Genomic DNA, 15,998 nt, shown 5'->3' on the forward strand with positions numbered 1-15,998 from the left:
AAGGACACAAAGGACTCAGTCTCAGGTTTGCTCTGTAGGAATAGCACCCCATCCTCCTCTTCCTTTTCCCTTTTGTATTTTTGTAGGATTGGGCTGTTTCTAGCTTCACTAATCTGCCTGTATCAACAGGGCCAGGTGGTAGGGACAGTTGTGACAGAGCAGGACTGTGGCTGACCCAGTTGAATCCCTGAAAACATGCTCAAGAACCAGGGAGTAACAGTGCTGTGTGTACTCAAGCTGGTTTCTTGCAGAGCAAGCAAGTAGAGTCTGGGAAATTGCCACAGCTCTTCATTCTTTCATTTTCCCCTAAAACATAGCTATCAAAACCATAAGTGGACGCTTGTATTTTGTGGGATGAGCCTTTATTGAAATACTTGACATTTAGTTCCTCTGCTCATGTAATTTTGTCTTTTCAAAGAAATAGATAGCGTACTTTGCATGGGAGTCTCTTGCTGGGTCCTCAAAGCCATTTTTAAGAAACAGTCCATGTAAGTACGATACTGAGGTAAAGGCTTAGGCCCAGGCTGCTGGAGGACAGCATCACAGCCCCGCCTGGGAAATACTTGTGATCAACATAGTCTATGATAGTTGTCACAGCCAACATAGTCTCCTCACATGTGGGCTGTATCTGGTCAGGGGGTAGAACAAATCCATGAGTACCCTTGTCTCGCAGTTCAAATGTGTAGGAGAAAGGAATGCCAATCATGTGAGCCCAGTCCCGTGAGGAGCCTGAGTTACTGTCTGTGAATTGAAAAATAAAGGGGAGAGATCTGTATTAAGCATTGTTGGAAATACTTTCTGCTATAGTTAATGGAAGATTCTACTAGAAACCCTGAACTAAGCAATAACCACATATCACTGTGACATGGAGAGCAGAATTTCTATGTGTTGCAATTCTTAATTATACTAAAAGTTTTCCATGGAGCTTCCTAAGTGAAACAATTCTTCATAAGATTCATGAGTTCCACGGATTCTGTGTTTTTAGCATTTTACTGTGACTAGTGTGGGATACAAGATGGATTGGCCATTTATCTGCTCTGGTACTTCATTTCCTGCATTGACACTGCCTGGAATTTCTTTGTGTATTTGTTTTTAAGCATAATGTTGGTCAAGCCAGAAAAATTTCTGTCTGTTCCCTGTATCATTGTTCATATGCCTCACAAAACTTTTTTTCTTACCTATTTAGTAAAAGTACAAACCCTAGCAAGATGCAGTCCTAAGCCTGGTTAAGTTACCTTATACATTGCCCATGCAGTAGGTGACTCAAGTGACTCTGAGACTGGCACAGACAGACCCTGTGAATATGCAAAACCACATGGGTACTGGAGCCAACCACTTACTGTTCTAAGTGATAGGCATGACTTACTGCTTACTGGGAAGATACTGGGTTTACCAGGTAGTCTCTAGGGCCTGCTGGTCCTCTGTGTACAGGCTGTCAACTAGTATCAGCTGTGATGCTGTGTTTGTGATGTGGCTACCAAGTCTATTAGGAACAAGGCTGAAACCAACATATTTCACACAGAACTGCAAGCAGCTGCCATGTGATAATGTCTGAGGGAGTTACTACAGACCTGATTGGGATTTTAATTTTTGCTTGACTCCAGTGAAGACAAATAGGATTTTGGCTGCTGACTTCAGCAGGATCAGGATGATCTATCACAGATCTCCTTCTGGCCCCTATGATGTATCTGTGAGGAATTCATGTAGGAACTAGCTTCTGATCAATGCTTCCTTCTTTCCCTCAGTCAGCTTTATAATTTACAGTGTTATCTTGTATTAAAATGACTGCTGCTTAGATGATCCACTGAACCAGCCCATTAAATATTACTCAAAGAGGAAACTCAGCAAAAGAATATTTACTGATGCTTGTGACACAAGAATGACTCTTTTCTTTGAAAAAACAGAACAATCAAAGGGAAACATAAAAAAACTTACATAAAATTAAAGAGGTTGATCCTACTTCATAGCTGGTCCCGTACTTTTCCATCAGGGCAGCAGCTGCTTTCTCTGCAACATACATCTGTAAATTCAAAATAAGAAAAGCATGGTCATCAGTGCCAATATGTTTGGCAATTATTTTGAGTGGACCAATATTTCTGTCTCATTCAGTTTTACATTTACATGTGATCAACTTTAAGTTTTGGTATTATTAATTCAAGACTAGTGAAATCCATTACAAACATTTGGGCAAATTGCTCTTGACTTTTTAAATGCAAATTATGCTGAAGTTTTAAAAGTTACTCTTCTATTAGGTAGAAAAGATAATTGCTTTGTTATAAAGCTACAGGGCTGGATTCCGCAGAATCAGTCTATGCTGCATAGCATACTGAAACTGATGGCAGCACTGATTAATCTCACACTTGTTATATTGCCACACATCCTGTATTCCACCATCTTTAGAAACTGAGCCATAGACAGACTAAATGAATTCTTCAGTGACTCAGACGAAGTCCAAACCCAAAATGCCTTGTGCTCTTTACTAGTGCTGCAGCTAGTTCATAAATACATATATTAATGATTCAAATTAGAACACTCAGAAGCTGAGGGTTAGAAGTAACCAAGAAGTAGGTGTCTAATTTGCTTCCATTCTCCTGGTGAGCCACATTTGAAATACTCTTTCTAGACACAATCGCTGACAACCATGTATATATAATGTGCTGAGAACCTGAAGCACTTGGGAATGTGGTTTAGTTGTGGACTTGGGCAGTGCTGGGTTAATGGCTGGGTTTGATGATCTTAAAGATCTTTTCCAGCCTAAACAAATCTGTGATTCCTGTATGCAACAAGAATTTGGTGCTCTTCTCCACTTGCGTTGCACTGCAGTAACCCTCTCTGTAATAGTTCCATTTTCCTGATTTAAGGTGAAGGATTAGGATTAATTCTGTGGCAAACAGACCTTGTTCATACTGTGTGGAGCAACAGTACCTCTGGGAAACAAGCCCCTGAGTCAGCCCAGCTCCTCTGAAGGAAAGGCAATGGGGCAGGTAGAGTTGTGCCACATGCTACTGCCTGAACTCATTCTCTACAAATGCAGACTATAAATGTTTTGCCCTACCAGTTCTTCACTGTTACTTGCAGGTTCAGTTGTGGAACCATACGGAATGAGGATGTACTGTCCATAGGAGTGAATTGTTAAATAGCACAAAATGTCACTCTTCTTCTTTTCAATTAATTGCGCCACAGCTTTTGTCTCAGGCTCTGATTCTGGTCCAGATCCACAGAAGATGATACTGCTGCAGTTATAAGAAACACCAATACCTGGAGAGGAACACAAAAAATGAATCAAAGGAGAGGAAACAGTTCAGAGGAAACGGGGAAATCTACCTTAGAGTGTTAAGGCATGTGTTTATATGGGCAGGAAGACTAGATTGCTCAGTGGGACTTCAACATTATACCCTGTTGGTAGCAACTAAAATTTGCTACAAGACTGAAGTATTTAACTCTTGTTTACAGGCTGACTGCAACAAAAACACTTTGACACCACCACAGCACACCACCTGCCAGGGATGCTCCTTGAAATTCATGGCAAACATAAATACTGGCTGTTAAGTGACTAACTCCTAACATTGCTACCTAGGAGCTGATGCTTGCTCCTGCCGTGAATTAGAGGTATAGTTATATAAGCAGCAATTTTCTGCTCACAAAAATAAATGCCAGTTGAAAGTCAATGATAATATTTTTACAGACCAGGTTTTTATTTTTACATCTGTTTTGATGACAACAAGATAAGTGTTTCTTTCTTACAGGTCTTCATCTTATTTCAGAGACTAGCTATTACTCTTGCTTTACATTTGTGTTGTTGATCTGAAATAGCTGGAACTTACTGCCCCAGGAGGAATTGAAGTTTCGGTTCAGATCTGTGCCATAGCAGGTGCCATTCATATATGGAGAACGATTTTTCCTCCATAAACGGTCCTAAACAAAAGTAACTTCAGTTACATTATAGCAACTCAATGATCCATAGGGCCTGGTAATAACATGAAGTAACGGCTCTTTTATTTTAGACCTCTGCATTCTCAGTAACTCCTGCATTGTAAGTGTGCAACTCTATACGCGAGGGTGATAAAGCTTAGTGATGGAACACTTTATCTACTACAGCCAGGCTGTCATCTTCCACAAGCCTGCTTGTACCTTGAAATGAGCCTTCCAAGCTTTAAAAGAAGTTGTGTGCTTTTTATGAGTACTCAACTGCTTCCATCCAGTGCTGCACTTTTAAGAAAGACTTGGCATTGTGAGGGATACCTGTGTCCAAGGGATGATAGCCCAACTTCTGTTTGTTTCAGATTCAGGAAGATGAATATTTCTATTGTCAGCTAATCTTGCATGTTGTTCCTTGGTTCCCTGCTATATTCACTGCTGTACAGGTGTCCCTGCCCATGGCAGGGGGGTTGGAACTAGATGATCTTAAGGTCCTTTCCAACCCTAACTACTCTATAATTCTATGACTCTGTACTTATTTCCCTGAGAGTTCACAGCACTGCCTTTATGAGCTTCCCAGCTGAATTACCAATGAATCCATTTGCAATGTGTGGTTGTGCCCCAAACCTGCCGGGGAACAAGCAGGATCCATATGGTGTTAGGCTGAGCTTGTTAGGCCATGCTAAGGTCCTGCATTAAAAGGTGTTTTGGCTGGACTCAGGAGCCTGGAAGAATGATGAGAGCTGCTGAAGACCAACAGTTTGCATTATTCTCCCTATCAGAAAAGGAAGACTTTTTTTGGAGTGTACTCCTACTTCAAAACCAAATAGCCAAGTATTTCACCTCTTCTCCCCCTGTCCCATGCTGCAGAGGTGCTTAGACCCATCTGCTAGTTGAGATCTCTTGCAGAGAATGACTGACTCTTCCAGACATGCTTAACCCCAGCAGCCAAGCCTTGAGCTGTTAGCAGAGAAATAAGTCCATCCCCAGATACCCAAAAGCAATTGATCCTGTGGTTTTGTCCTCTTTTCCCAAGGCTCATGACATTTGCCAGGAATTTCTAGCCCTGTAATCTCAAGTGACTGCTGATTTACTGGAAGAAACAAAATCTCTCTGCCAGGAGAGGATTTATGTGAGTAATGATTCTGTCACTGTTCTCTGTATAAATATAATTGCTATGATTGTATCTAAAATTAACAAAACATGCTATGCACATCTAACTTTCCACCTAGTTCCTGGATTTTCATTACTTACTTTTTCCCAGGAATAGATGTAGCCATCAATATTGAGGACTGGCAAGATGTAGAGGTCCAAATTCTGCAGAAATCTGCCTATGTTTGTGTCAGATTTGTAATTCTGAAGAATCTGAAAAGAAAAAATACAGAGGGTTGAGCAGAGAATCTAGTGGTAATCTGGAAAGAGCTAGTTTAGAACTATCATCAGGGGATCACCCCCTACTGGGTATCACCATGGTATTCAAGATCACCGTGTTCCCCAGATATATTGTTATCATATAATCACAGAATGGTTTGGGTTGGAAAGGACCTTAAGATCATCTCTAGTTCCAGCTCCCCTGCCATGAGCAGAGACTCATCCTGTATCCACCTGTTGCCATTTACAAAAGTACAGTGTATAGCGCACTTCATACAGATATAGGTATGAAAGCTGCACGATAGCGTACCTGTGCACCAGGTACTTCCCATGCACATGGAACATTGCTTTACCATATTTCAGGGTTGCTTTATTTAAGGGGAACTGTGGGTTTGTGGTGCAAAGCAGTTTGATCCAAAAACCACTCTGTGATATTGCGAGATCACTATCAAGTTCAGTGTCTTTGAATCAATTCAGGTGGAGGAAACAATGAGCTAACAAATATATTCTCCCACATCTCATCTTAAACTCTGATTAGAACTTTGGTCTCCACAGGTATCTGTACTTTGTACTTATTTTGAAAATAATATTTTAGTAGAAAAGCATAATTCTTGATACCAAAATAGAGAAGAGAGCTGAAGTATCTGAAATTATATGGGGGGTTTTATTCTCTCAGTGGAAAAGCAAGGACTCACTTCTTTCACAAACCACTGGCAGAAAGCTGGAGCGATCCATTCTCTGGCATGAATCCCACAGTCCATCCAAATGATCTTTTTGGTTTTATCCGATGGTTGACTGATCTGAAAGAGGGTAAAAATGATCATTTGGAAATCTGTTACATTAGAATAAAATAGCCTAGCATAATACAGAGAGAAAAGTATGTGTCTTGATATGTTATTAAGCCATCTGAGATTATTATTATTATTATTACAAACATCATTATGACTATCTCCTTTTCCTAATAACCCCCCACTCTGTAGTGTCACAGGGCAAGAGTTTGAGAGTGTCTGTTGAGCAGGAATGTCAATGAAACAGTTTCTTTTTCATTTATACTAGTCATTCACAGGACTGGTTGTTCTTACTTTGAGATTTATTTAATTGTTTTTAAGAAAGGGAAGCACAAAAAGGCAGGGAATCTAATTTTACACAGTGATAGGAACAGATTAGGCAATAACTAATACAATTATTAAGACTATGGTTTTTACTAGAATGTCCAATACAAAATGTCATGGAATACTCCTAGCAGAAAGGCTATATGCTGTAAAAGGTAATAGAAACAACAAAGCAAAACTCTTTATCCTCACACGCAGCTATTGCCAGGCCAATTTCAGCTTGATTTGTATTTCTAAGCAAGACTTCTGTTAAATTTGTTGTTTTCACTGTATAATACCAATAGCAAGGTTATAGTGATAATATGTATGGAAATTGGCAAGTCTTACTTGTACTGTCGAGGACTAAAACCATCTCCTGTTATTTTAATGAATTGGGATGAGCACTGTTTTAGGAAAAATCTGAATCCTGCCTTCTCCTGTGTACTTTTTTATGGAGATACCTTTTATTCATTTTAAGAAAGCTCGCCTCTTACCTGCAGATAATACATCGGTCGATTCTCGACTGTATTCCCCAGGTAGTGCTGAGTCACCAGCTCACTGTTGCTGTTCTGGATCTCAGTCATCCATTGATAAATCTAAATAGTCATAGAGTGTGAGTTTCCTTCTCTTTCCACCAACATTTCCAGATTAAAGCATTTTCTTTTGCTTAGACAAGCAATATTAGAGCTTATTTCAAGCTGTGGTATCACTTAACACTCATGGAAGGCCTTCCACTCATCTCTGAGCAAAGGCATGGCTGTATCTTACTGGGTGTTAGAACGCAACATCACTGCAATACCACACTGATACTCCATTCTAAACCTCATTCCACATGCTCATCCTACTGGGAGTCTTTCTGTTGACTTCACCAGACATGGAGCCACACTGTCAAATCTTCAAAATAGCACCACAGTCTCTTCCCTATCAGTACTGATTTTCTGCATCTGAGCTCAGCAGCAGTCATTCCCAATAGGTAGCTCAAACAAAACATACATGAGGTTTGACTCTGCTCTCACACTTACTATGTGGATGGGAGGGAGAATACCAGCATGGTCTGCCTGTGTCCAGGCTTACCCACTGGTCTATGAAACATAGCACCAAGAAGTCTTCACAACCCACCCTTATGACATTATTCTCTCCTTCAGAGAGAATGTCAAAAACCTGTCCTTAAATTACTTCTTTCTACAGATCTCCCACTGTTCATCTCTTCTTCCTCAGCAGGATTCCAGAGACCACAATAGTCATTGCACTTCACATTTGTCTCAGCATCAAACATACTAGGGCTTACACAAATAAACGCTTGAGATAATTATAAAGCATGATAGGGTAGAAAGATAGCAAAGCAATCATCTGAACCCCAGATTATTATCTGCAAAAGCATATGGCTGTTTCATGCAGAGCATTTAGATTTTGGTCAGGGAAGAACTGAGGATTTAATCAAAATCAGTTGCAAATTCATGTTCAATTCAACCAGACCAACATTGTAGTCAAAGAGTGGGGACTAATTCTGCAAAGAAGAAAGCTAGAAAGAGCTCCACTGACTTCAGCTGAGCTTTCTGCAAGCATAAAGTTGCTTCTTGTGGCATTTACAAAATAGCATCTAGAAAGCAAGCAAGCAGTCTTGCATTCATCTTTACCTCTTCCATTGGGTGATATTGGGTGTAGTCATAACCCTTTGGGACCTGCCTGGGGCTGCTCCTTTCCCTTGGCATGCTCTGATCCACAAGTTCCTGCACATCAGGTATTAGGATGCTGAGGGAAGAGAAAAGGGAGAGGTAGGAAAGAAACCAATCCCTAACAGTTACTGCAGAACTATCCTGGTGGGTACATTGCTTACATCAACAAATGAAAGGATTTAGCCTCTTCTGTTGTGGACTGCCTGGCAAATTCACCACCATCAGCATAATGATTACTTTCATGTAAGAGGAAGTTCAAAGTTTTTGCTGGATTTAAACAATAAAGTCGTAACTTTATCAGATATATTTTTTTTTTAATTTTAAGATTGACAATTTTATATATAAAAAGAAAGTGTTTGGTATCTTTCCTTTCTACACCACTTGTACTTCTGGGTAAAACTCTAAAATACCACCTTTTGGGGAAAGGAGGGAAAAGTGGAAAATTTACCATTAGTGTTTCACTGTATTTTATGGAGACATTTTCAATTTGCAAAGACTTCACTGAAGTATCCATTGTAATTTGCCAGAATCAGAACAAACCCCCTCTTTCCTTCAAAATGCTCTTTTTGCTTTTTTACCTACAAATGAGTTTGGAAATGAGCATAGCACATGTGTGGTTCCATGATCAAGGGAGTCACTAAAACCTTTTCCTTGGCTTCAGGAGACTTTGGATCATACACTGTGCTTTCTAAGCATAATCAGGCCCTTGTAACACTGTTACAAATCTGTGCTCATTGTAACACTTGCGATAAGACAATTGCAAAGGTAGCTTAAACACTTAAACACTGTTGATTTCAACCACTGTAAATGCTAATGGGCTATTCTGCTGACAGTACCACTGATTCACATTTCTGCAAATAAGAAACTTTTAAGAGTAGTTACAGCTGATTTTCACTCTAAGCTTTGATATTTATTCACATCTGAACTTCAAACTAAAATTCAGCCAGTGTAAATTCCCTTGAAATGCAACCACACATGTAAAATGCCTTATCACAGTCTGGTGAATTGAAATCCCAGAGTCTTACACAGTCAGAATATTGATGCCCTGATTATAATTTGTCATTTATGTCTCTCTCATTATATACCTGACTGGCATGTTACCTTCCTTGCATGTCAACTGCCTTCTAAAAGGTGGTTCCTGCATTGAATGTGTTATAGGAACTTTAACTCTAACATTGCCATACTCATCTCACCCCCTTTGCAATACAAAGCCAAATTTCATCTTCACTCTTGAATTAGCCACCTCTTTCTTTAGGTCCCTATACAATGTGGATACAGTTCTAGCCCTAAAGCAAGAAAAAGGAAAAAAAAAAAGAAAAGAAAAAAAGACTAAGCTGCTAACTTGAGTTTAGTTTTTAAATTTTCACTAGAATCAATTGAAACCATCAGAATATGAAAAGCCTTGATATAAATAAGAGGTTAAATATCTTCTGGAATGTTGCCTAAGTCCTGAATGTCTAAACTTGATGTTAGATAATTTGTACTGGCTTCAAACTCATCTCTCCCCATCTCTGGTTGTCAGGGCATCACACTTACTAAAAAGAATTAATGGGGAAAGATGCAGGATGTCAAGATCAACTTTAACACTTCACGGCTTTGAAGTGGCTCCAATCATCCTTTAACTTATCTTTGTCTGGTAAATATATACTTGTATGCCCATAGGCTGTTTATCACCAGCCCTGAATGACTACAGGATTGTTCGTATGAAATATAGCTAGCTACTGGTTAACTGAAAAAGTAGATCTTATTTCAAGCCATTTGGCTTTATAAATACTCTTTGCATCTGGATTAGGTGATCTAGTTTAAAGCAGAAGCTGGCAGTCAGTGAAGATGTGTGGCTGGGTAGGTATGATAAAGCATCAGGGGCCATTTGCATCTTGTGGCTCCCAACTGTGTGCACAATGGGCACCTGACACTGTAACCTTTGTCTGGAATATCTCTGTTCGGCTGGATGGTACCAGGAAATTCTCACCAGCCTGGAGGGAGATAGGGGTAGAAAACTACAGATTGAAAGAAACTGGCTGAATATTCACTTTGTAAGGGCTCTTCTCCAAACCAAAGGAGCAACAAAAGACTAGGGAAGAGGAGAGCTACAGAGACTGCTTCTCTTCAGTGACACTAATTAAACATTTGAGGACTCCAAAATAGAGAGGACCCTGTGTTCAAATATCAATGCTTTCCAAGAGCAAAGCATTCTCCTGTAAGTAGTGGTTGTACCAGGTCTGGCTTCCTGACTTTAGGCTAAATAAAGAGTTGCACCTCTGAGCTTCAACCTCTGGCACTGAGAAAGCAACAGCAAGAAACAAGACAGATTAGGCTGTCACAGATCCCACTTCCAAATCACAGCCCTTGCTAGCTGGAAGGTGAATAAACAGGGGAATGTGCTTTTAAAACTCAAAGGTGTATATATAGCATCTGTGCATTGGGCAGGTCAAGGTAAGTCAGAGGCACTTGGAACAAAGGTTGACTCCTCTCATCAGTACTTGCTGACTGTTCATTGGAAAGGGCTAGGTCATTTTGTGATAGCGAGGAATATTGCTAGAGCCAGCCTTTCCCATTGTGAAATTAGAGATTGTACCTGTAAGAGATCATATGCTGATCTAAGCTGTCTTTCACCTCCTGCACCAGAGGGGCTGGGACCCTCATGTGCAGGTCTTCTCCAGCCCCAATGTCTTCAGGTAGCAGAGGCTTCCACAAATCCAGCTGTGCAGAGAAGAAAGAAATGCACAGTCAAGCCAGTTTTGGAATGAGAAAATGTATATAATATAGAGTAGCTTCATATCAATAAATGGAAGAACTTTTCCTTCAAATTCTCCCCTTAACTGTTCTCCAGCCATAGTGCTTCCATTGACTCAGGCACCACTCATAAGAAGCAGTGCCTTCACAGAGCCATGCAAGAAAACTAACTTCTTTCCATAAAGAAGAGCACTTCCACCCTACAGTAAGAAAAGTTAGTTAAAGCTTTTTCGAATTTACTTTAACCTTCCTTCCTGTCCAAAGTTACTTGTAAATCTGTTTTGTACTCCAAGACCCCACTATGCTTTTTTGGTACACATGGTTATTCTTTCTTACCAGTAAACTGCTGCAAAGATGCTGAAGAAGCTGGGCTTGCTGAAATGTTTCTGGCACAATATGCAAAACCTGATCCCTGGGAATTCAGCAGAGAGACAAGATCAGTTTTAATGTCTGTTAAAGTATCCATGATTCCGTAAGTCAAAAGGAGGTATTTTGTTACATAGAAGGAAGACAGAACATGTAAATGAGTGCTCTTCCAAGAAAAACATGTCCGAGTGATGAATTCCTGGAATGTTTTAGCTGCAAACAGGACTAAGTGATACGAGTTTTCTGTTGCTTGAGTGTTAAGTCTACTTCCTTGAAAGTGGCAACTATTTATTCACCATACTAGCTCCACTGAAATAACTGCTCACATGAGCTCTGGTTGTCAGGGCATCTATATTTCTGCCTTTGCAGGACCAGAGCCAAACCAAAATCATCTGTGATATATAATAAACTATTTATTTTATAAGATGTTCCAGATAGATTTGGTGCTTTGCTCTTCTACTTCAGCATGTAAAACCATTAGATAATCATGGCAAATGAACATTGATGAGAGCTTGGAATGTTTAGAAACTACTTGCTATGAGAATAGTCAATTTATTCCATAAATAGTGACTAGTGTGCTCTCCAGACTTGCATACACTTATTCAGTTTGCAGAAAATAAAAATTTCTGGTACAGGGTCTATAATTCTATATTTCTAACAAAGAAAGATACACAGATCCAGTGTCTGAGTGTATATTTTTGTGAGGAACCATGAAACTTTAATTTACTACAATCTTAATCTGAAAAAAAATACTGATAGTTCAGAAAGAACAACTTAAAATAGTTGGAAATGCACAAAACCCAAATCTCTCTCTTCTATTAAAATCCTCTTTGTAATTCTTTCAGTGTTGCGTAAGATCAACTTTCCAGGATTGACAGCAAGTGTGCCATTTCTAATGAAAGGGTTTCAGAATGAGAAGTGCATTTTGATGACTACATTACATCACTCAACAGTAAGACAGCAGTTATCCACTCCTGATGTGATAGAATGGGGAACCCGAGAAGTGTTCGTATTTGTTAGCAACCAATAACTACTGCTTCACAGTCCCTTCACTGACTTCAAGGAGCCTTGGAGCTTCTACAAAAGTACAAAAAAAGAACATTTTACATGTTAAAGCTTTCATAACAGAATTTCATGTTGCAAAAGTCTTGCATGGCCATAGTCATTATGGCCATCAATATAATATGCTCTCATCAATTGAACTGCAACTGCTATCATTCGTGCTTCCATAAACAAATGTACAATTATCAGCTTAATATACATGCAAATAGAATTCATTATTCATTCACATTATCCACTGAAAAACAGGGGGTTATGGGGCTTTTTTTACATCTCTTTTGAAAATATCACCTTTGTTGATAAACATATAACAACTGATTGTTAAAATGGGCTGTTTATTACTGGTTCAGGAGATGCTGTTAACATATAAGGCCTTCATCTATGGGGCAAAATGATTACATTTGCATTGCTAACAGTTTGGTATAACAGCCATGATAACTTTGTAATAAACCTTGTAGATGCAGGATGAACATCTTAGCTAGGAGAACTTCTCAGCTGCAGTTCAGAGTTTATTCTTTCTAAATGCCTGGGATTGCTTTGCTCTTTGTTTATCAGGGAAGGAAACAATATCCTGTAATATCTTTCTATCCTCATTGACATTATGTCTTCATTACACCAAATGAAAGAAATGCCAGACAGTCAGATTGCTGCCAGATGGCCAGCCCTTATTTACTGATAAACCTTTTACAATAGCCAGTGCGGAGACAAATCATTTTTAATAGTAAACTAAGATTAGAAAGCACACATTCATTTATGATTACGGACTAGGACTCTCAGTGGAGAACTGCAAAGTCAACTCATGTGACCATGTGAGAACAACAGTTTTTAAAATGCTCCAGTCAATCTTTCTTACCAAGTTGAAGGACAGCCTTCCAGTATCTGAAGGGGGGCTATAAGGATTCTGGGGAGGGACTCTTAGGGACTGTAGTGATAGGACAAGGGGTAATGGGTTAAAACTTAAACAGAGGAAGTTTAGATTGGATATAAGGAAGAAGTTCTTTACTGTAAGGGTGGTGAGGCATTGGAATGGGTTGCCCAGGGAAGTTGTGGGTGCTCCATTCCTGGTGGTGTTCAAGGCCAGGCTGGGCAGATCCTTGGGTGACATGGTTTAGTGTGAGGTGTCCCTGCCCATGCCGGGGGGGGGTTTGGAACTTGATGATCTTAAGGTCCTTTCCAACCCAAACTATTCTATGATTCTATGCCTGTTCTCAGCATAAGCTGCATTTCCTTGAATGCTATAGATTGGATATTTCACTTAAGTTGTTGAACAGAGCAAATGACATCAAAAATGGGCTTTACTAATTATTTCATCTTTATGCAGGTGCTGCCCACCCAAAGTCACACTGACCACTCAATTAAGAGTGTTTTTACATGCCATACAAGTACTCAACAGGTTCAGTCCTGGAGAGCAGTTAGAAACAGAAATGAACACTACATTACCAAGAATTCATTGAATTATATTCAGTGAAATCAACAGGCTCTGACTGCAACCTTGGTACAAATCTAAAGACTAAATATTATCAAAGGAAAATAACACATTTTAAAGAGAGAAATAGTGACTGTGTATATTGCCAGGAGCTTTGTCAGGAGAATTGTTAAATGAGTATGCTATGAAAGAACTTCTTTGCAGTAGGTATTGCTTTATTTTTTCTCCTTTTAAAAGCTGTATTCTGGGGATATAATCAGCCTAGAAGCATTCAGCACTTTCATTCAGGTACTTTCTCTGTTTACTTTAGAAAATGCTGTGTATAAAATTCTATGTGGATAGCTGGCTTCCACACTATATTTGTGTGCCTCCTGCAAATCCCAACTGCTGTAACCTATCAGTCCTTGTGTAGTTGAGGGTGAATGAAACAAAATAGGTTAGATAAGAAAACAGCATAATTTTATATCACTTACTTTCTTACAGAGCAGTACCAAGAGTGGTTAATAAAGCAAAACCAGGTGTTTCATACTTTTCAAAACCCTTAATCAGTAAAAAAATATGATAATCTCATTCTCAGGACACCTTGGGTTAAGGATTGTCAGGACAAAATCACTAGTTTTCTTCAGTTATTGATACAGATTTACAGCAGGGTTCAATATCTAAGCTGCTTTTGAGACACCTTCTTTTTCACATAACTTCAGCTGTCTTTTATTAATGGGTATAATTTTCCACAGTCATCCCCCAAACTATATACTGAGAAAAGGTATTCTATTCCTATGGCATCTGATTTCAAAGTTCATTATGAAAGAGGCTAAGCCAAACAAATTTCAGCTAATGGAAGCAGAGCATCCTGAGGTGCATTTGAGGGGCATTCTGTGTCTCCTACAGCTGCAGCTGTATCTTTCTTGGCTTGGATTTGGTTCCCTCTTTCTTCATTTCCCATCTTTATGTTTTCTTTCCAAATCTTACAATGCTTACCACTTTGTAACCTTATCTCCAGCATTTAAATTCATAATTATTATTAATCTTACAGAGTTTGTGGGAATTTCACTGCATGCACAATTCTTCATGATACCCCGTTCACACTCACCCTTCATATTGCAATTTCAAGCTGAGTTTTCCAGGCATTAGCATCCCCAGAGAAAAGATGACCGGAAGGAAAAGCCACATCTTTGTGCACAGAACCCAGATGCAACAGTGCAGGACTACAGATAAGAAGGACTGAGCATTTTATTTGTACAATTATAATATATAACCAGATTTCTCCTGGAAGGGAACCTGCCCTTGTTGAATCATTAACTTAACTTTTGAATAGTTCTATTTTTATTTGGTTCTCCAAGCTTTCTTCCACATCCCAAAACATACTATGTACAAATAGCACATTCTCACTGAAGCACTTCTAAGAAGAAGATTTTTCTATATGTCACCTTCAAATCTTTGAAAATGCTATGTGACAGAGTTGATAGTCATGGGAGAAAATGTTACCTGCAAGGTCCACAACAACTAGTGAAGATTAGCTTATAAAAATCATAGGGATGGGAAGAACTTGAGAACAACTCAAGTTCCTTCCTGCGTTTGTGTCTTTGTGGAACACTTCTGCCCCTCTTAAGTGCAGTTCTGCCATTTATCTAGCCAAAAAAAGGACATGAATGTAACAACCTTCATTCCTGTAACAGAAAAGTTTGGGACATCAGAGTCTCATCTAAACCACTTTTGGTTGGAGCACATCAGTCTCTGGTTATCAACTTTACACTGTCATAAGGAGTGGTTTTGTTAGTGGACCGGCTCAAATATTTAATTTCTTGCTTAGTTCATATATCAAGAGTAAAACTTCTGCTTAATAGGCTATAGTTAGACATATAGCACATTTCTTCAGAGAGAAATTGTTTCACTCGGCTTCCCTCTTGGATTAAAGCTATCCCATGGTGATTTAATGCAGAAAATGGCATGAATTTGGGGTAGAGTCCAGGAAGTCAGTTTGTTTGTGAACACATGCAATGGACATTAACTATAATTATGGTATCTTTGTAGAGTGAAGTATGAAGTCCTCTTACATTACTACCAAGGCTGTCTTTCGTCAAGGAAACAGGCAGCAGAACTGTCTCAGTATAAAGGAGCAGCTTAACTCAAAAGTGTGTTCTCACTAAAGCAGGCTGTATGCAAGAGAATATGTTCTTCTTCACAGATCTCACCACCCTTCCTACTTTATTGCCATGCACTATAACCTGCTCAACAGCCTGAACCTGAAAACTGACTATTTCCCTCCATGTAGATATCCAACCCGCAGTGACTTCCAGAAGAGCTGAAGGAAGTCCAGATGACATACAGATCCATTTGTGAGGAGTCAGAAAAACA

At 39.3% G+C, this 15,998-nt stretch overlaps 1 protein-coding gene across 1 annotated transcript; it reads right to left on the reverse strand.

The window, feature by feature from the left end:
- Positions 1–472: 472 nt before the first annotated feature.
- On the reverse strand, positions 473–14,813 carry CPO (carboxypeptidase O). The gene is made up of 11 exons (XM_061375717.1): positions 14,734–14,813; positions 11,129–11,204; positions 10,635–10,759; positions 8,018–8,132; positions 6,875–6,976; positions 5,985–6,089; positions 5,173–5,283; positions 3,825–3,915; positions 3,056–3,258; positions 1,936–2,020; positions 473–741 (listed from the first exon to the last, which is right to left on the reverse strand). Exons 1-11 carry the CDS (start codon positions 14,811–14,813, stop codon positions 473–475), a joined length of 1,362 nt encoding a protein of 453 aa, XP_061231701.1.
- Between the last annotated feature and the right edge of the window lie 1,185 nt (positions 14,814–15,998).

This window comes from Neopsephotus bourkii, unplaced genomic scaffold (genome assembly GCF_033783945.1).
Source record: "Neopsephotus bourkii isolate Nb327-2 ecotype Australia unplaced genomic scaffold, CSIRO-AGI_Nbou_v1 NB_196, whole genome shotgun sequence".
NCBI classification, from domain to species: domain Eukaryota; kingdom Metazoa; phylum Chordata; class Aves; order Psittaciformes; family Psittacidae; genus Neopsephotus; species Neopsephotus bourkii.

Bases quoted from the DNA above. Each gene is read 5' to 3' on its own strand.
- CPO (XM_061375717.1), bottom strand. From the start codon at position 14,813: ATGTGGCTTTTCCTTCCGGTCATCTTTTCTCTGGGGATGCTAATGCCT. The intron at 6,977-8,017 runs GTAAAGATGAAT...ATGACTATTTAG, and splicing joins AATATCACCCAATGGAAGAG to ATTTATCAATGGATGACTGA. The intron at 3,259-3,824 runs GTAAGTTCCAGC...GTTCCTCTCCAG, and splicing joins CTTCAATTCCTCCTGGGGCA to GTATTGGTGTTTCTTATAAC.